The sequence below is a fragment of the Aotus nancymaae genome, unplaced genomic scaffold (genome assembly GCF_030222135.1).
Source record: "Aotus nancymaae isolate 86718 unplaced genomic scaffold, 86718_ANA_hifiasm-v0.15.2.pri h1tg000488l, whole genome shotgun sequence".
Classification (NCBI taxonomy): Eukaryota; Metazoa; Chordata; class Mammalia; order Primates; family Aotidae; genus Aotus; species Aotus nancymaae.
The window spans coordinates 24421-47056 of NW_026988903.1; the positions used below are offsets into that span (position 1 = coordinate 24421).

At 34.4% G+C, this 22636-nt stretch overlaps 1 protein-coding gene across 1 annotated transcript in view; it reads left to right on the forward strand.

The window, feature by feature from the left end:
* The window catches only part of LOC135273225 (uncharacterized protein C12orf50 homolog), a 38391-nt gene extending 16231 nt beyond the window's left edge, over positions 1-22160 (forward strand). The window contains exons 4-12 of the mRNA XM_064372114.1: positions 9273-9428; positions 10437-10514; positions 10597-10710; positions 12650-12760; positions 16740-16856; positions 18290-18391; positions 18639-18842; positions 20676-20768; positions 22105-22160. Of these exons, the coding sequence (XP_064228184.1) occupies positions 9273-9428; positions 10437-10514; positions 10597-10710; positions 12650-12760; positions 16740-16856; positions 18290-18391; positions 18639-18842; positions 20676-20768; positions 22105-22160 (1031 nt within the window). The remainder of the gene's footprint in view (positions 1-9272; positions 9429-10436; positions 10515-10596; positions 10711-12649; positions 12761-16739; positions 16857-18289; positions 18392-18638; positions 18843-20675; positions 20769-22104) is intronic.
* The last annotated feature ends 476 nt before the right edge of the window (positions 22161-22636 follow it).

A 22636-nucleotide genomic window follows, 5' to 3' on the forward strand; every position in this document is an offset into this window, starting at 1 on the left:
GATAATCTTAATGAAAATTCAACAGATTCTGAGATGTATATGGAAGTGCAAAGAGCCGGAAAAAGTCAAGACATGGTTGAAGAATACCAAAATTATAGGACTTGTTCAACCATATATCAAGGCCTATGAAGTGCTAGAGATTAGGACAGTGTAGTATTAGCCACGGGCTAGACAGATTGGTAAATGGAACAGAGTAGCTGAAGCAGCCCTTTCCATAGATGGTCACTTGATTTGTTAGGAGAACTTGATAACCACTACACCACAGAAACAGACTGGACACTTGATTTGTAACAGGTAGCATGGATGAGCAATGGGTGGTCTTTTCACTTAATGAGGGAAAAATAGACTTCTCTTTCACACAATAGATAAAAATCAATTCTAGGTAAATTCTTGATCAAAGTGTAAAAGGCCAATATTTAAAGACTTCAAAATACAATAAGGACACAAAATATTGATCATTTCAGAGAATATGAATAAATCTGGCTGCACTAAAATTAAAATTTGTATTTATCAAAAACATCATATAAAAGATAAAAAGATAAACCAACAAATAAGAGGATATTTGCAGCATGTGTGCTTATGTGACTCCAAGGAAAGACCTGAACTCAATATATGAATATGAATAAACAAGAAAGGTCTGAGGACCTAATGAATAGGTTTCTCTGTTTCACCACTATTGAGATTTTGGACTGGATAGTTCTTTGTTGGAGTCTCTCTTATCTACTGTAGATTGTTTAGCAGCACCTTTAGCCTCTACCTACTAGATACTACTAGAACCTTCCTTGTTTTAACAACCAAAAATATATCCAGCCGTTGTCAAATATTTCATAGTAGGTAGGGAGTAAAAATATCTCTACTTGCGAACCGCTGTCATAGAACAATAAGCAGAAAGCATAAACAGGCATTGGAAAAGGAAGAAACTCAAATGTAAATAAACAAGATGATCAATCTTATTAATAGTTAGGAAAATCCAATGGAAAGCACTTTGAGATATGATATACCCATTATATTGGCAAATATTAAAAATTCTACCAATTGTTGGTGAAGACAAAGAACATTAGGAATTTCTGTGCACTTTAGGAGGATATGTAAACGGATACAAGCACTTTGGAAAACAGTCTACCATTATCTTGTCCAGTTAAAATTATGTATAACTTAGGACCAAGCAATTCCACTTTTGAAGCATATATCCTAATGAAATCCATTACCATGTACATCTGGGTACATGTATTAAATACAAGAATGCACATAACAGCATTGTTTGTAATGGCTAAAGGGTAGAAAGAGTCAAATGTGCAACAAAAGTGGAAGGCATAAATAAAGTGTGGTACATTCCTTCAATACTAGACAGTGACGAAAATAGGAGAAACAGGTGAGTAAGGAGGTATTTAACAGATAAAATATTAAATTAAAGAAGGCAAGAAAGAATAGATACTGCTTAATTCTATTTATAAAACGTTCAAAAACAAACAAAATTAAGCTTTATGTTTAGGGATGCACACTTAGTAGGGAGATAACAAGAAAAAACAAAAAATGATTTCAATAGGTTAGGTTGAAGGTACCTGTTGTGAGTATGGGGAAGGAAAGTTGTGTGAACTGAAGAGGATGTTTAGGAGGCTATTATAACATGACTTAGGTGTTGACTTTGCGATACTCATTATATTATATGTTTTATAATTTTCATATTTTTCTGTGTATGTGTTACATTTCACAGTTTTAAAAAGGTAAAAAATGCTTAAGCAAACAATTCTTTATTTAAGGAAATTTTTCTTTATCTTAAAATGATAGCCATAAACTATTCACAAGAGCAAAGACATGGGATCAAGCGACATGCCCAACAATGATAGACTGGATAAACAAAATATGGTCTTAACACATATATGCAATGGAATACATGTAGCCTCTAAAAAGAATGAGATCCTATCCTTTGAAGGGACATGGATGGAGCTGGAGGCCATTATCCTTAGCAAACTACTGCAGAAAATCAAATGGTGCATGTTCTAACTTACAAGAGGGAGCTAAAGATGAAAATGAATGGACACATAAAGGGCAACAACACACACTGGGGCCTACCAGAGGGTGGAGGATGGAAGGAGGGAGAGGATCAGGAACAATAACTAATGGGTACTAGGCTTAATACTTGGGTGATGAAACAATCTGTACAACAAACCCCCATGGTACAAGTTTACCTATAAAAGAAATGTGCACATGTGCCCCTGAACTTAAAAGAAAAGTAAAAATAAAGCTATTACTGTTTAACTTTCTTCACATATTTTTACCCTAACCTAATATATTTATGCTTGAGTTTATTGATCACCTATTAACATTGATATAACAAAAATATGTATAGATTTAAATTTTTGTTGTATGAAGTTTCCGTATTATGGAGACTTATGTTCTTTAACCGACTTTCTTAACACATGCCTTTAGGACTGAGTTTTTGTTACAATTATCACTGGCATTTAATTTATTAAAACAACATAACTACATTACAAATATTGATAATTATGGCACATCAAAGTATAATTATATTGAAAAATTGTCTTTTAATGAGATGAATGATGATCAATATTATTCTTATTTGTTTACAAGGCAAAAAAGTATATACTGCTGCTATGGCTTGTTTGTATCCCTCCAAAATCCATGTTGAATATGAATAAGATTAAGGCCTCAGAGGCTTCACACAGAGTTTGGTCTATTTTGCCCTTTTGCCCTTCTGCCTTCTTCTATGTGAGGGCACAGAATTTATCTCCTCTAGATGGCACAGTAACAAGGCACCATCTTGGAAGCAGAGAGTCCTCATAGAGACCAAACGTGCCAGCACCTTGACCTTGGGCCTCTCAGCCTCCAGAACCTTGATAAAAAAGTTTCTGTTGTTTATAAATTATCCAGATATTTTGTTACAGCGGCAAAAAAGGAGTAAGACACTTGCTAAAATCTAATGTCCAGAATGAGCATGTTGTTCTAATATTTGCTCAGTCAGTTATAATATAGTAAATATTTTGTAAACTGAAATAATATGAAGACTCACGTCAATTAGAAGATTTCACAAAATTATTTTATAAAAAAGGTTTTCACTATCTCCGTTGGAAGATTTTATTTGAAAATTTTATCTATGGGCTTCTTCTAAGATATTGTGAACAATGTGGCAAACTTGTAAATAATTCTACTTGCATTAAAAATTTTGTGATGACTAGATAACTTTCAGAATGATGCTGTGAAGAATTCCACAAACCTGTTCCTTAGTGAAATAATCATAGTTGATGAAACTTACATGTTAAAAATGTTTCCAAGTTTCAAGAAATTGTCTTAAGGGCATACAGCAAACGAACTCATAGTCATTCAAATAAAATCTATTAAAGCCAGTAGAAATGGTAAATCTGTTGTATTGGAACCACGACCCACTCCTTTCACCACCTCTCAGTTTAGTGTGACAGAAGCTCTACTCTGAATGGATGGAGCCAAGAACATAGAGCTCTTTCTATGTCTAGATTCTAGTCAAGAACTATAGTATGTGTCTGGGGGGGAAGAAAGCTGCTAACGTTTCTTATCCTCCCCAGTTCCCAACTCCATGTTGCTAGAGCTCTATTTTTCAGGCCTGAATCTTGTTTTCATTAAGCCCCTTGATAAAGCAAAAGTTCCAAGAGATTTGAATCTTGTTTTCACCAGCCCCATGCATAAAGCAAAAGTTCTATCTCACATGCAGCGGACTAGGAATCATTGGACCCCAATTACCTTTGCCTCAGATGGAGCATGGGTGGAGGTCCCATGCCAGGAGGCACAAGTCATAAAGACCAGAAATTAGCACCTCTGCTTCATGCCGCAATTGTAAAACAGGGGTGTCACTCCAAAAGAATTTAGTGACTATCCCTGCTCTTAGCATTAGCACTGAGATTTTGTGCAGGTAGAGAGTAGAAAACTCTGAAGCGCTCCAAAAAAAAAACCAAATTTATTTGAAATAGAACATAGTGTGGGGAAGTTTAAAATTATGGATGCTCTGAAAACAGTGGTGATTCGAGATAAGTAATTAAGAGGAGGCCAGTATCTCTGAGAGAGGAGCAAACTAAACTGCAAACCAGCTAGAAGTTTACCAAAGACAACCTGGTAAAGAGACAATTAAAAATAGCTCTTTTGGGATCGGAACAAACTTGGAAGATTGGCCTCCAAGCTTAGCTCTCTGAAGGAGTCAGAATTTGCTCAGGTTAAACCGTGGAGCAATTTATGCCCTATACACTGATGACACAACAGAGCATTAAGCCAGCAATGTATGGAAGCTAATATCTCAGTGTGATACCAGTAGAGGTGGACAACTTAGCGGAGAAAATAGGGAAAGGGGCAAAATGAATCCTGCTAAAGCCCTTGTTATCCCTGTTTACTGTGGACATGCCAAGGCTACATCCTCTGAGGAATGACAACAGAGGCTGCATATTGTGGGAGAAAATAGATTTTACTCAAGTATTTCAACAAAGTCACTCAAAAATTAAAAAGCAAACAGCAACAAGCTTCAGGTTAAGGCGGGAGATCAATATTCAGAGTTACTACAATATATTGTCACAAATGTTGAGTTTTCAGTAAAAGATTATGATACATGCAACAAAACAGAAATGTATAATTCACTTATAGAAACACAGGAGGCAATAGAATGCCTCCTGTGAGAGGAATGTGATGTTCAACTGTGCATCGATTTTTTTTTCAACTTTTATTTTGGCTTCAGGGGTACAGGTTTGTTTATACAGGTTTGTTCTAAAGATAAACTGCATGTCCTGGGGTTTGATGTATGTATTATTTTGTCACCTAGGTCATAAGCATAGTACTTGATAGGTAGTTTTCAATCTTTACCCTCCTCTCATCTTCCGCACTTGAATAGGCTCCAGTGGCCGTTCTTCCCTTCTTTGTGTCCATGTGTACTCAGTGTTTAGCTCCTACTTGTAAGTGAGAAGGTGCAATGTTGGTTTTCGATTCCTGTGTCAGTTCCCGTAGGAAAATGGCCTCCAGCTCCATTCGTGTTGCTGCCAAGGACATGATCTCATTCTTTTTTATGGTTGTGTAGTATTTCGTAGTGGATACATGCCTCATTTTCTTTATCCGGCCTACCATCGATGGGCCTTTAGGTTGACTCTGTGTCTTTGCTATTGTGAATAGCGCTTTGATGAACATACGCATGCATGTGTCTTCACAGTAGACCGTATATACCCAATAATGGAATTGCTGGGTCAAATTGTATTTCTGTTTTAAGTTCTTCGAGAAATTGCCAAACTGCTCTCCACAATGGCTGAACTGATTTACATTCTGACCAGTAGTGTATAAACATTGCCTTTTTTCTGCAGCCTTGCCAGCATCTGTTATTTTTTGGTTTTTAATAATAGCCATTCTGATTACTGTGAGATAGTATCTCATTGTGGCTTTGCGTTGCATTTCTCTAATGATTAGTGATGTTGAGCATGTTTTCATATGCTTGTTGCCTGTGTATATGTCTTCTTTGAAAAGCGTTCATGAGCAGACAATGCTTATTGAACATTTTAACAAGTAGAGACTATCAATGGGTAAAAACTATGAAAAAACCCTAACGAACTGAAATTTTGGCGTTGAGCACACAATAACTGAAATGGAAAAATATAGTATAAGGGCTCAAGGGTAGATTTGAGAACTGCAAGAGAAAGAACCAGTAAATATGAATATAAATCAACAGAAATTATGCAATCCGAAAAACCAAGAAAAAATGAAAAAAAGATGAACAGAGCCTAAGAGAAATATGAGGCATTTTACCAAAATTTAAGGAAGGAAAAACTAATGGCTGAAATTCCTCAAATTTAGTTAAAAGTTAATCTGCATATACAAGAAGCTCAACAAACTCTAAGTTGGATATACACAAATATATCTGCATCCAGACACATCATGTTAAAAATGATAAATACCGGTGATAAAGGCAAATTCTGGAAAACAACAAGATAAAAATATTTTGTTACATATAATAGAACCACAGTATGATTAACAGCTACCTTATCGTCAGAAACAATATAGGCAGTTTTCACTGTAGGCCGAAAGAAAAAACAGGGTCAACCAAGAATCTTTGTCCAGAAAACTAGTTTTAAATGCTGTATTTCAAAATTAAAGGCAAAATGAAAACATTTCCAGAAAACAAAAACAGAGAATTTGTTGTTGCCAGTATGCATACCTTAAATACTGAAGGAAAATTTTCAGGTGGAAAGCAAGTGACCTGAGTCAGTATTTCAAATCCACATGAAGAAACAAAGTATGCTGATCAAGGTAGTTGTGTAACTATAAAACCATCATAAGGGCATATTTCTCTTCCTTCTATAATCTGTTTTAAAAGTTTGTAAAACAATATATAAAATTATATTTTTTAAGCCAGTAATATTTAGAAATGTACTGTATTCAACAATAGCCACACAAAGGAGGCAGATGGAAGCAAAACTGTATGATGGCAAAGAAATGACACCAGATAGTAACACAAATCCATAGGAACAGATGAAGAGAATTAGAAATTATAAATAAAAATATGATTAGTCTCTGTTTATAGAACAAACTATAAAAACATACTTGATCTTTTTTCCCTCTCTTATCTCCTTAAAGTCATACAATTATCTTAAGTAATAAATATAACAATGTGTTATTGGGTTTGTCATGCATAGAAATGTGACGTATGTAACAATAATAGCACAGAAAGGAGGAAGAGGGAATAGACCTATATAGGAGAAACCTCTTATATATCACTGGAATTAAATTAGTATAAATGTGAAATAGATTTTGATGTTCAGAAATATTTAGTAAGCCATAGAGCAAATGAAAAAATACTATAAAAAATGCAGAATGATTAAAGAAATTAAATATTATACTAGAAAATATTCATCAGTGTAAAAGAAAGAGAAACAGCAGAACAACAAAGACATTAGACATATAGAAAACAAAGTAAAATCGTGTACCTGAATCCAACTATATCAATAACATTAATTGTGAATGGATTAAAAAATGTAATCAAAAGGCAGAGATTGTGAGAATAAAAATAAAGATAAAACTACATGCTGTCTACAGAAAACACTCTTTTAAATTCAACAGAAACAATTAGCTGAAACTAAAAGAATAGAAAATATATACCATGCAAACAACTGTAAACAAGATAATAAAAGATTTGGACAACTGTAAAGGAACTAGACCTAAGATACTTCAGCAAAACATTCCATTTAACAGTTGTGAAATAGACGTTTTTCTCTAGTGCACAAGAAATATTTTCCAGTATAGATCACAGTCTAGGTGATAAGACAAACCCAGATAAATTTAAAATGATGGAAATTGTGCAGTGTATGTTTTCTGAATATAATGATTTCAAATGTAGAGAGAAAAAAATTGCGAAAATCATCACATTACAAAAATTAACTCAAAATGGATCAAAGAACAATATTCCATTTTGGAACATTGGATCACTCCAAAAAAGAAATCCACACCCGTTAAGAGTTACTCCTCATTTCTTCCCAACTCCTGAAACCTACACGGTCACTAATTTCCTTCTTGTTTCTACAAATAGATTTTTGTTATTTTATATAAATGGAATCATACATTATTGTTTTGTGAATTACTTCTTTCACTTAGTGTGTTTTCAAAATTCATCCATGCTCTCACATGCAGCAGTACTTTATTCCTTTTTATAGCCTAATAGCACTCCATTGTCTGAATATGCCACATTTTATCTATCCATTTATCAGAGAATGGAAATTTAGGTTGTTTCCACTATTTGACTGTTATAAATAACGTTGATATAAACATTTGTGTACAAATGAACATTTTACAATATGGACATATATTTTTACACCCCTTTGTATGTAGCTGAAAATGGAATAGATGGGACTTATGATGACTCCATGTTCAGCCTTTTGAGGAACTGTCAAATTGTTTTCTAAAGTAGTTGCAACATTTTACATTCCCAACTGCAATGTATGAAGATTCCAGTTTCTTCACATCCTTGTCAACACTTGTTATTGTCTTTTTAATAAAAAAAAGTAATAATTGCAATCACTGTAGTATGAAGTGATATCTCATTTGGTTTTGGTTTTGTTTTGAAACAGAGTCTTGCTCTGTTGCTCAGGCTAGAGTGCAGTGGGATGATCTTGGCTAAGTGCAGCTTCAACCTCTGGGGTTCAAGTGATGCTTCCACCTCAGCCCTCTGAGTGGTTGGGACTACAGGTGTGCACCATCACACCTGACTAATTTTTTTTTTTTTGTAGAGATAGGGTTTTGCCATGTTGCCCAGGCTGGATCTTACTCATTCTTTCTGCATCACCTTGGGGTTCTGAGTGTCTCTTCACTCTCTGGCCGAGAGGGCTGGGAACTGCTTTTCTGCTTTTCAGCAAAATCTAGGCCTTGTTGACAGGTGCTGTCGTGGCTCACCTCCATGTGCCAGGGGGCTGGCTATTTTTCAATGATTGCTTATCCTTTTGATGTCATATCTAAGAAAGCTTTGTATAACCTAAGGATTCTTCCAAGAGGTTTATAGCTTCAGCTCCTGGATTTTGTTCTTAGATCCACTTTGCATTAATTTTTGTTTATAATGTGATGAAGTTGTGCAACTTAATTACTTTGCATGTGGCTATGTAGTTGTCCCAGCACCATTTGTTGAAAATACTATTCTTTCTCCATTGAATGGTCTATGTACCCTTGATGAAAACCAATTGAGCATAAATTGATTCATATAAAGGTTTATTTCTGGTCTTGCAATCCTATTCCAATGATACGTAGATCTATTTTTGTTTTTATGCTAGTTCGGATAGTCTTGATTACTTTAGTTTTGTAGTAATGTCCATATAAATTTTAGAATCAGCTTGTCAATTTTTGCAAAGAAGTCTGTTGGGATTTTGATAAGGGTTGTATTGAACCCATAGATTAATTTGGAAAATATTGCCATACCAACAACAAATCAATCCATACACAAGGATATTTTTCCATTTCAACACTTCTGTAACTTCCTTCAACAACATTTTTTTCTTCTTTCAGCAATATTTTCAGAATGTAAATTTTGCACATCTTAAAATTAATTCCTAAATATTTTTTCTCTTTGATGCTATTGTAAGTGGGATTATTTTTCATTTCATTTTCAGTTTGTTCATTGCTAATGCATAGAAACACAGTCTATTATTGCATTATTATTATACATGTTGTAAAATAATATATAGTTAATTAGGAGGGCAGTGATTGATTATCGAATATACTTATCATCACATTTATCTTTAATGGACTAAAATGTTGCATTTTCTCTGCAGATATGACACTACAGAAAGAAAGTCTGGAAGGAATTCCACTCCAGACCCAGAATCAGAAACCTTTGACACCTCAGGAAAATATATCACGACCCATCCACGGTCCTTTAGTTATAAAAACCAATTTTGAGGAAGAAGAGGAAATAGAAGAACAAAATGGTTAGTAGACCTTTTCTCAGGTTTATAATGCGCATTCACAAACCTCGCAACATTTTCTACATATATGTTTAACTATAGAGGTTTATGATGAAATACATAAGGCAGATTTTGCTGAGAACATTACTTGAATTGTATTAAACAAATTTAATTCGTTATGTTCTAATTTGTTCTATGTCTAACATATTTATGATCATTTGGATTGGAAATTTTTTGTTGTGTGATGGTTGGGAGACATATCTGATGCTTAAATATATACAGGTGTATATATTAGTATATAGAGAGATACTAATAAGTTCCATTTTTTATATAAATTGTTTCTAAAACACATTGATGCACATGTTTCTATTTATATACATATGTATTAATAATATATTAGCTTCACATTTAATCCTTGAGTTACAGAGGTCTATGTAATAGTTAATAATCTATAAAGCACTGTCATCTGCATTATTCTAGGTCATCCTCACAAGAGTATGAACAGGTTTAGAACCCAGGTTTTTGCAGTTTAGTCCATCCTTTGCCTCCCATATCAACCCAGAACAGTGGTGCCAGAAAGTGTGCATATACAAGATAAACATGAAGAAAAATAAACTCTCACTCTGTCTTTGTGCTGGAATGTGTCCTTCTGTGGGCCACAGGCCACCATAGTTTCTGTGCTTAGGAATACACAGAGCTACTTATTACTGTTTCTGTGTGCTGCAGCTCCATGTCTCTCATGCCTACATCAACCTCCAAATAAACATACATCATCTCAACATTGAGTCTATACATTCAGCATCTCATTTCAAAGTACATAATACATAGTCCTTTCTTTTCTCTTGACTAATTCTCTTTAATACTTAAAATGTAGCAACTTGAAACTATTACTAGTATGTAAAATTATTGACTTTAAACATATAAAAACATAATCTATCCATGAAAACAGTATTTGGGGTTTTTCTTTCTAGTTTATAAATTTTCACATTATTTGGCTTTGGGAAAATTTAACTAGAAAAATGTATCCTATAGATGCTTCTAGTTTATGGACAAGGACTCCTGAAGAAATTGAAGAAATAAGAGCAATTGAGGAGATTTGTCGTAAATCTGGTAAGAAATCAAACATTTTTTGTATTTTATAATACTTGATGTGATCAATATACTAACTATTACTTTTCTTATGGTCGATTAGGAGAAGACTATGGATTTCATACTCCTCCAGGTATTTCATCCTCGAAAAGTGTGGCCCGTATATCAGAGAAAGAGTCAGAAAAGACGTTGGAAAGTGGCAGTGAATTGCAAAAAGGTAAGAAATGAAAAGGCAGCATTCATAGTAATATATAAGAGATACTTGGTGTGATAGACTGAATTATTTAGTATGATGTACAGAAGAATAAAGTGATAAATAATACATTGTAATTGAGAGCTAGAAAAAAGTGTTTGTATTGGATGACCCAAAGCTGCTATTAATGGGATTATGTTATCCTAGAGAAATGACAGAATGAATAGACTTCATAACACACAATGACACTACACACTCCATGGGGTAATCCTGTAAATAATTTGCTTTTACCATTTTATTTGTCTTTGAGATAAATCACCCCTGTGAAAGAGGTCTAGATTTTTTTTTCTGAATAGAAAAGTAAGCCTAGCCCAAGAAGAAGAGATCACAGAATGACGCTAGCGGCAGGACAAAGATTATTTGGTCATTGAATGAGAGTCTTCTGTGGACAAGGCTATTTCAGGGTCTGTGCTGGAGGACAAATCAAAGGCTCTGTGTTTTATGGCGCTTACTTTTGGAGAATCTGATTTATTGTGGATGAACATCCACAAGATGCTGTGCAAGTCTGTTTGTAGCGAACTATTCAAACGTGTGGCGGTAGGTGGCAGCAACACACCATCAGATGGAGAAGAGTCTGCAAGACTTGGGAGCCATATAGGGAAGGACAGATTGCAAGGCTGCACTACTCAGAGGAGAAAAAACAAAAGGAAATAAAAACAAAAGAAAAAAATAAGTTAACAATGAACATTAAAGATGGCATATTGGCCGGGCGCAGTGGCTCAAGCCTGTAATCCCAGCACTTTGGGAGGCCAGGGGGGTGGACCACGAGGTCAAGAGATCAAGACCATCCTGGTCAACATGGTGAAACCCCGTCTCTACTAAAAATACAAAAAATTAGCTGGGCATAGTGGCGCGTGCCTGTAATCCCAGCTACTCAGGAGGCTGAGGCAGGAGAATTGCCTGAACCCAGGAGGCGGAGGTTGCGGTGAACCGAAATCGCGCCATTGCACTCCAGCCTGGGTAACAAGAGCGAAACTCTGTCTCAAAAAAAAAAAAAAAAAAAAAAAAAAAAAAAAAAAAAAAGATGGCATATTATGAAGACTATTGTATGTAGTTTTGCTTTGTATTATGCTTTCAAGGCTTTTATTTTTAAATAGCTTCAGTTAATTCCTATATAGCCTTCACCTAGATTTCCTTCAAATGTTAGCATTTTACCATATTTCAATTTTCACTCTCTCTAAATATACAATTATAATTTTCGGAGCTCTTTAAGAGAATAAGTTATAGAAATGATATCGCTTTGCTTTTACATAACTGTAGTATAAATATAAAAATCAGAAAATTACCAATGATAACTATCATTTACAACCTTCTTTTCCCATAAATTTTACCAATTATACCATTAATGTTCTTTATAGTAAAATTAATTTTTTCCCCTGGTCTAGGATTCAATCCATAATCACACATTGCATTAGGTTGTCATGTCTCTTTTATTCTGCTTTTGTTTATTTTAGAAGAAAATTATCTAGAAGTGCATGAGGAAAGCCGAGAGTGTTATTTAATTATCAGTGCAATTAGCATTTTGTAGTGTTAATACATTTTATCTGATTGTTCATGGTGAACAGATAAAATCAAAAGCAATATTACAAAATTCAGTATATGAGAAACATATCCATATGTTTAGTGTTGACTAAATACATACAATAGTGTTAGATAGCATAAATTTTTAAATTGCCATTGAATTAATAATCCAAATAGGAGAATATACTCGTTTACTTCTTTGTTGACAATTACAGAATTTAAAACTCATATATTTATTAATTTATTGTTTATTAGATCACTGTTCAAACAATACTCGCATTAACTTGAAAACTTTTTTACTTTCATCATGAATTCTACCATAGATTTCTTATTTAAGCATCTAATAATTTCTGGAGTCACTTTTTCTTCTTCTTATTTCTAGGAGATAGTCTTACAGTTCCGACAAAATTTAACCAATATGAAAGACAAGGTGAAATAAAAGCATCATTGCATAGGAAACCAGGGACTGACATTGCTGCTTCTGAAAATGGAGGTGAGTTAATTTATTACTGATTGACTGAATCTATCACCACATAACAAATGTCTGAATTTTATCTTTTACAACTAATTTTTCTTTTTTTGACCATGTCATGTTTAACACAGGGAGTTGGAGGTACGTTACAAAATCAGATGCTTTCAGAGACTAAAATGTCTACCAAATACCTTGCGCGAATTTGTGTTCAGTGTGTAAGACATTCCATTTTCCATATTTTAATGAGAAACCTGATGTGTGTGTGTGCCTGTGTGTGTGTGTGTGTGTGTGTGTACGCTCAACTCCAGACTGTAATGAATTTAGGTGTCATGTATGTGCTGTAATATAATGTAACAGAGCTGTAAATGAAAGAGGCACTTAATAAGTCATTTGAGTAAGTCTGCTTTAAAGCAGCTGTGTTCAAATATATATCATGTGTGCCAACACATCACATTCTAACTGTGTATTATAGCTTAAATATTTTGGAACTGCTTTTTAGCATAAACATGTTGGAAAATCAATCCTTTGACTGAAAATTCCAGGCATTCGTTTTAAAAATATATAGAGAGTGTGTGGGGAGATTGAAAGGTGTGGCTGGTGGGAACAATGTGCATGAAGATCAGGAAGGGAGTTGAGAGCAGGTGTCAGTAAGTACCAGTATATCTTAGGCATATTGGTGATACTTTCTGCTGTCCTGGTGTCAGTCATTTTCTTCTGTGTATGCTTTTTTTCTTTTTTCTTCTGGTGCTAAAGTAATTTGATTCTTTCTTCTTATATCTGCAGCATTTTAGTCTAGCTGGCATCATTTAGTTGCCTTGAAGTAATCAGTTTAGCTGCAAATTAGAAACACTGCTAGTTTCTCCCATCGGAGTTCCCTCTATCTATATAACCTGTATAAGTGGGATCCACTTAACCTGAGCAATTCTAATTGGACATTTTGTTGAAATATTATTAAATCCAATTGCCTTCTGGTTAATCAAAAGTTATTTTCAACCATTGATAAACTAATGATTTCATATAAAAGTAAACTTTCCTTCACATTGTGACATTAGTAATATATTCCCTACTTTGTTGGGTATTAGAAAATGTGAGAATGTCATTATACAGTCATTAGTCTATCTACCATCCTTTTGGTGTGGTTGTTCAACCAGTTTATTACTGTAATATCGTTATAAATTACTATCATAAACTGGTTGAACAACCATACCAAAAGGATGTTACAAGAATTCCATCATCTGGCATTCTAGATTCTGGCATAGTTAGGCTTATTGATTTTCCAGGCATCATACTGTTCTCTGTGTCACTAGATAAAAGAATCTTCTGGGTATATGTATATGATAGATATATCTAAACATATTCAGACCCCTGTATTCATAAGACATCTTTGAAATGAAGGTGATCAAAAATTGAAATTATAATTAATGAGTTAGTGTTCAATTTCAAGAAAAATACTTGAGGTATTGTCTTATCTTAATGTTATTTTAATGTGTTATACACTTTAAGAAAGTTCACAGATCTGGAGTGAATAGCTTGTTAAAATTTTACGTGTGTGTGTATCAATATAACCACATTTATGGTACTCCAGATGGCTCCTTCCCTCCAAGTCAGTAGTCTTCTCCCAATGGTAACCACTACTCTGCTCACTCTTACTATAGGCTAATTTTGCATTTTTTGGCATTTATATAACTGGAAATATGCAGTTTGAACTCTTTTAGTTTGGATTCTTTTACTTAATGCTCTTTTTATGAGACTGATCCATGCTGTTGATTGTAGCAGTAGCCTTTTTATATTGCTGTAAATATCTACAGACAGATAGATATATGCCACATATATACACACATATCTATATATAAGATGTATGCTATATATATGTATGTATATATGAAAACATGGGCATTTCTTCTCTGTATATAGTCTATACATATACACACAGTTGATACACACACAAGCCCACACACGATTGACTGTTGTTATTCCTGGTAGCTACGTTCTATAAAGCTGACCTGAACACTGAATTAGCAGACACTGAATCATTGCTCCTTGGGGAAATACGTACACACACACATATACATACATCGCACAGAGATTATAATCTTAAATCGTAGAAATTACTCATCCTGCTATATTCTGTTTTCTTTATTTTACAAAAGAGAAAACAAAGTTAAGAAGTGTTAAGTGACTCTCCTGAGGTTCCCGCACCGACAAGCCTCAGAACTTGGATTCAGATCCCTTTCACCTCTCCCCAGAGTCAGAGCTTCTTGCACTGTGCTGCGCTGCTCCCTCCTGTCTCCAGCCATTCTCTGGTCATCTCTGTATGAAATGAAATGAGAATGCTGAGCATTGCCATTGTTAGACCTCAGCTAGAAATGTGTGGGTCTAACAACTCAGACTTTTCACCACTCTTTATACGTTTGTAAACAAATAAACAAACAAAAAACAACACACGAAAGCACCATGAGTATCGAATACTGGGATTATGATGAACAATATTTCCAGTGTGGGACTATTGTTAACATTCTTTCTTGCACATGTCTTCTAAAGGCCATAAGCACTCCTTTTCTTTGAGATAAGCTTGCTCTGTATCCTAACCCACAATGAGAATTTTCAGTCCTTTAACTTTAGCCTTTCTGGTGGGGGGCTAGTGGCACATCTTTGTAGTTTTAATTTGTATTTCCCTGATGACTCATAATGTTGAGCAGCTTTTCATAAACTCATTGGCCATTTTGACTTTCTCTTTTGTCTGGTGCGTTTTTAAGACTCTAGTCCATCTTAAATGTTTTTTTTTTCCTTATTGATTTCTCTAGGTAAATCTGGATACTTTCTGCCAACCTACTGTCCTGTTCACTAATTCTCTTCCTCTCTGCTCTTCAATCCATATTTTAAATTCTAAATTTGTTTGACCTTTTTATTGATTTTCTACTTAAATTCTCTATCAGTTCTCTGTTTTGACAATGTGCCTGTTATTTTTTCCAACTTCTTGTTTGATAACACTGGGATATCTCTCATTTTCCTCAGGTTTTTGCTCATTTGTTCTGTCTTACTATGCCCTTCTGATATTTTATTTGCTACTGAACATTATAGATAAAAATTACATGGTGTATGAATGATGTTGTTTTTTAAGAAAGAAACTTTTCTTCTGGCATGCAGCTAGACTATCAGCTGGCCACCTTAATTCTGTGAAGGACTGGTTTTGGGCTTTACTAGGGATGATACATTATTTTTCATTTCTTTGAGGGTATAGTCCTCATTCCTAGGATATGACCCTCACCCCTACAGCATTGCTTTACTGGGTTATCAACTGAGACATGGGGTGTTCACCAAGATATCTCTACTCTGGTGAGGCTTCTGTGCCAAATTTTACCTCCCGAGCTGTATGTAGATGCTGAAATCTCTGACCAGTTTCTAACCTCCCAGATGCTGTTTTGCTTAATTCCTAGGGTTCCATTCTGTGCATGAAAAATGTGGGAGTCAGGTAATGACCTAAAGGGAGTTTTAGTTTTATGCCTATTTCAGGGGAACTTCTTTGTTGTTTTTCCTTTTTAGGAACATTTAGAACATTTTCATCATTGTGGAAAGCCCTACCAAGGAGTTCTGCTCCAAAGCATGTAACAAGAAGTTAGTTCTGCTTCAAAGCATATGACAAGTTAAAGTTGTTACATTTAAAATATGTTCAGAACCCCAACTTAAATGGGACCATTCAACATAAAAATTTAAAACCTTTTAAAAGTTTTATATGGAGATATTAAAAATATTGCCACATTTTTAAATTTACATATTGAAAATAATGGCTATAGTTTCAGAGTTTTATTTTGTTACTGATGACATTTGGAAATCCATGTGGCAACTAGGGAATGTTAATGATGCTTTCCTCACAATTAATAAACATATATATCATTTTAAAGAACTGTTCCCATCATGTAATGTTTGAATAGTGAAATACCAACTGAAAGTTTTTTTAAAACTAATATTGACGTTTTATGTTCTTAATTTCCTTTAAAAGATAACAAGGACAGTCCTCATCTAAAGCATTCCCTAACTACCCGACAAGTACTTACAACGCATGTATTAAATGCTACTGAGAATATCAGTATGAAGTGCAGAGAGGATCCCTCTTCAAGTAAGACATTAGCTCTATCACTTTTTGGCCTTAGATATATTTGTCTTGCCATGGATTTGTATTGGTTATTTAAAACAGAATTTTTAAAAAGAATGGAAAAAAAGGTTTCAAAATTATTCAGAACTAAGAATTAAAGACACGATATCCTCTACTAACTGACAATGAACTGTGATGTAGGTCCTAGTGCATTATATGCTTTCCCACTAGTTTAAATTTGGGTCTTAAAATTAATAATATACTACCTTTTTGGAAGATTCACTAGCATAACATTTTAAATTTCACCCATAGTGGAATAATGCATTGACAGCTTTTTATGACATTTTGGATTATTTTTTATTAGTTTGGCTTCTCCTTGACATTCAGCTCAATGAACTACTTCTCTTGATACAGTGAAGACTTGTGAATCTTCCTGATCCCTTCCCTTCTTTCTTTTGTTCCTTATTTTATGTATTGAACCCCTAAAATATTCTTGGATCGCAGCCTGACACTGATAGGAATAATTGTGATTTGCCTCCAAGAAGCCCAGTTTAGTAGCTCTTGTTAAAAATATGGATTCCAAATCATTGGACTGGCAGCTTGGGAGTAGGGCAGGGCCATGATGTTTGAGGAAGGGACAGTGAATCAGATCTTTATTGAGGGCTTAAAGCTTAAACTGAGAGAGCACAGAAAGATGTATTAGTCTACTGTAGAAAACTAGTATAATCTACACTGCACATTTGGTGATCAGTTTCTCTGTGCAGTGGTCACTTGTGATTTTTCAGAAGCCCCGCACAGTGAAGTGACAGAATGCCCCCTCTACAAAATTGTTTAAAAATTCTCTGGAGATATGTACCATAGAAATTCCTGAAAAACTGAGAATATCTATAAAATTTTGGATGTGAAAATATGCAAATAAAAAGTGAAAATTTAATATTCTTAGAACTTACAAATTCTGATTACTTAGTCTTGACCAAACTCTCTGTACACCCAACTTAAGACCTTAAAAGAATAAGGTAAAATTCACTGAAAGTATTTCATGTTAATCCAACTTCTTAAGAAGTAGTAGTTTTGGCTAAAAAGTACAAAAAGATTCATGTTGAAAGTAATGATTCTAAAACTACTTAATAATAGCATTATAATGATATTTATAATTATATTTTGAATGCAATTTTATGTTCCTTTAAAAGAATCCACACATTCGTTTGGAGAAAAGTATTTTTCTTTGAGGAAAGCTACTTATTGAAGGTTATCTCATCAATCTACTTCCAAGATAGATTTTTTTGGCACTTAAAAATAAATCACCTTTTTTTCTAAAAAGTAAAGTATTAGGGTAGTCCATTTATTTTTTACTCTTGCTTGACATGTGAATGCACAGATATGTAATTATCACCCACAGTAATTTCAAAGATAAAAGCATCTCTTAAAAAAACTGTAAAATTTGTATCTTTTCTAAGTGAACGATGTCCAGCCGAGGAACCCTCATTTTAAAGGTGTGAAAAAAACAAAATGGATTTATGACGAACCAAAGAACTTTCCTGGCTCTGGAATGCAGAGAGGTAAAGTGTCCATACATTTGATATTTCTAAATTGTAATTTTAAAAGGGAGTAAATATCAAATATCTTCTACCTGAAAAACAAATTAGTGTCATGTGACATAGATGTTACTTTAGGTGTCAACTCAACTCTAAACTTCATTATTTTGGCTTCCATTATGCCATCAAGCACCTACAGTGCAATATATTATTTATGGGTGTGAAACCAGCCTGTGTTTTATTCCTCACTCCCTCCTGCCTTTCTTTACAGCAGCACAGACCCCAGGTCCCCAAAATAAAATGAGTTACCATCGCAATAATAAAAATCGAAATACTGAGAACGCATCTTATGTTCACGTTGAAAGAGATGCCGTCAGGAGTGTCTCGTTGAATGCACCTCCCCGCAGCAGGCCCACACAGGGGTCCTACAATGAAGTCCATGTTAACAAGGAACCCAAACCCAACGTCAGTCCAGGTGAGAGGTCCTTTCTTGATGTGGTTTACTTTTGTCTGTGGTTGGCATTCCCATGGAATTTTCTGATGGCTTGGCTAATCTTCACTGCTACCTACTCCCCTCTTCTTTTTCCTGGCCATCACCACCATAGAAACTAGTGAGAAGATTTCTTCCACGTGCACTCCTGCACGTGATTTAAGGGATGTGGAAGAAAACTCACGTTGTGAGTGCAATGACTTCACATTGCACCTCCCTAGAGGGTTTTTCTTCTTCTTTTATCAGAGCACTGCACTTTGTTCCCCCTGGACAGCTTCATGCCACTCTGGAGGATTGTTTTTAAATGGCTGACATTTTCTTGTTCCATTAACTACATTGTTCAGTTATCACTGTCAGACTAGTGCCTTGCCATTTCTGTAGGCCTTCATGATTATTTTCTGAAAGGGTTAGTTTGGGGATTATCTGCCATATTTTTGACAACCTCTCATCCCTCTCACCATGTATAGATTGCTTCTAAGTCATTTCATCATGTAATAGGCAGAGTCATAGTATATGTCTGGAAGTACAAGGCTACCAGGGAGAAGAGAACCAAATCTCTTTTTCTTCCTGTTTCTCAGATGGATTTTGCTCTTTTGAAGTTGAGTTTCATTTCTTTCAACTTAACAAACTGCTGCTCAATTCTGTATGATTTCATGTTTGTATTTTTCCTTGTTCATGGTCTGATTAGTGGAGTTCTGAATATTTTGTACTTTCGGAAGCATAAGACTATATCTTTCTTAGTTTCTTTTATAATTTAAGAAATATATACACCTACCATGTACCCACAAACAAAATGTTTATATACACCTACTATGTACCCACACAAAATGTTTATATACACTTACTATGTACCCATAAACATTTTGTGTTTGTGGGTACGTAGTAGGTGTATATAAACATGTTGTTTATGGGTACATAGTAGGTGTTTCTTATACAATTTAAATAGACATTTGCATTATTTGAGTTATTTTTCTCTTTTCTTTAGAACGATATAGGAATGTGTATATGTAAATCAGGATATTCTTAGGTGAAACTGGCTTTTAATTTTATTTATTATTATTATTTTATTTATTGTTATTATTGTTTAACTGCAAGTGGATGGCTGTGAAGAATACAATGAGTACTAGAACAGTTGTCAATGTCTAGATTTGTATGAAGGTGCCAGAGTTTATACTCTGTATTTCTTTTGCACCATTAGCGCAAATGTCAACACAAGAGAAAAGCAAATTATTGGTATTGTGGATCATGTTTGAGAATACAGCTGCATAGTAATATTTGAAAACACAAATATAACATTGTTAGATAGTATTAGAAATGTAGCTATGTCAGAGAAAAATAAGTATTGAAGGACCAGGTCAGGATATAAATGCTTTGGCTGTCTGGGATAGTGAGTTCACTACTTCATCATGCTACTTAGTGCAACCATGGAAGTCACTTCATGGAAGGACACAGGACTTGGCCTGTACCTCAGAGTTTCACAGTTTTTAAATAAAAGCTCTAACAGACACTAGCAGAACGTATGTAAAACTATGATTAAGTCATGCAGTGAAAATTTTGATTACGTTTAGATATCATACTCTCCTGTATCTTACCTTTATTTGAAGCACTGAACAGCCAATTAATAATCTGTAACCATGTTCACTTATAACTTAAATTGTCTTAATAAACTCACTTGTATCCCTGATGCCTTAGCTTTGAAATGGTAAAATAAATTCCTTAGAGAATAGCTTCACCCCGAGATTATTTATAACTTTGAAACACCCTTGGAATATGATTTTAAAGTTCTAAAATATTTAATCCTGGATTTTTTTCCCTCAGACAAACATATATCAACATCATATAATGGTTCAGCCTGGCCAAAACGAATTCCTTCTTCAAAAACATATTCAAAAAGTGAGAAGATATATCCAGGTAACTATTTATAAGTGGTTTTAATGTATTATGCAATTCTGAAAATGAGTAAGTTTTTAAGTGCAAGGAATATTTTAGAAAACATGAAGATAAATAAAAATGTCAAGATATATATGCACATTTAATTACTTGGAGTTTAGTAGTTATCATGTCTACTAGTAATTTAATTCGACTGTTTTGCTGTGTTCCTCTTTGCCTATTTTTACGTTGTTACCAGAAAAGGTTTTTATACAGTTCTCTCCTGGGCAACAAACAGTAATTGCAGCAAGTATGTAATATGTTAGATGAATTTTTGGCTGTGCTACAAAGCAAATACATTAAACTGTGTCTTAACACAAGACATTAAGGCTCTGCTATATCTACCATAGACAAATAGGCTGGTACAGGCTGACAGGACATCCAAGATATTTTCTTTACATGTTTCTAAACCATGGAATTTTAAAAGACAACATAATCCCTCTGGTTATTATCTCTAAGTTTAAAAGCCAACAGCTACTAAACCAATTGAGAATGCTAAGAAAACATAATTTTGTTTATATTTACCATAAGAATTCCCTAGACATTTTCTGAGTACAATCCATGCTTTCTTTGCAAGCCTGGTAAGCACTTCTTCTTTCTCCTATGGTATACATTAGAGGTTAGTGTACTCTCTTAGACAAACTGTTTTTTATTTGTTCTTAAATTTGCTGAAGAAAATTTTGTTCCAAACACAGTAGCTAGCTTGAACATGGAAATTGCTCATCTTTTCTTGGCTAGTTGCCATTTTATTCTGTAGTGAACAATTGAATGGAATCATTTGATAATTATTTATTCTCAGTCAGTGTCCAGTGATGCCTTTGACAACTGATTTGGCCACTTTAAACGAAACTTTGGTCAGCTTTCTTTAGAATGTCTAGCCTATGTATTTATGACCTGCCTTTTATCTGAAGTCTTGAAAAGCCACTTGCTAATAAATTGTTTTTAAATAGCTTAATAAATATTTTACTTGAATATTTGAGTCAGTACACACAGGCTAATTTGCGTGTGTGTATATTTCAGAAAAGAAGAAGACAATTTATAATGGTTATAAGGGTAAAAGTTCTTCAACTTAGTTCTTTCCTCTCTGGGGAAGAAAGAGAGGACTTAAGGAAATGCCACAGCACACCGAATGGTAGCCCCTGGGATAATTTGTGTTGGTTGGGAGATTCTTTATCCTGACTACATACTGCATCCATTCTCATCCAAGGACCAACGAGTATCCAAACCTACAAAAAAATAAAAGCAGGAACTCAAATATTCGTTCTTCAGGCTTAACATTTGTTAGTCATGTTTAAGACCTCCACAACTTGCTTTATAGGACCGTGTAAACTTGCAGTTTCATTACGGCTTTTAAAAAACGAAGTGGAGTTATAAGAAATCAGAAAATCACATACCCAGTGTTAGGGCTAGAATAATCTGTTAAGCGTGCTCCATATGGCAGTGCTATACTGAGCACTTTTCATGCCTAATTTTATTTAATCATCATAAAAACTGGCCAAATAGGTATAGTCTCCTGGCTTAACAGATAAAGAAAATGAGGTGTAGAGGCCAAATATCTTAGGCAATATAAAACTTCTCATAAGTGGCAGTTTCTGACTTTAAACATAGTTCTGTGTGACTCTAAAAGCGTCTCACAAAAAAATTAGACATGACATTTAAAGTATACTCCAGTGCTTTTTGTCATTTGAATGACCATGCATCAGACCTCCTGATCTGGCTTCTGCCCTCTGAGGGGCTAATTCTATCCCATCCTACCCCATAGACTTCTTTTCAAAGCTATTAAAGTTCTTCATATTTAGTAGAAGACTCCCTTTCCCTTTTAATTTACAGTATAGAGTGAGATATTATAG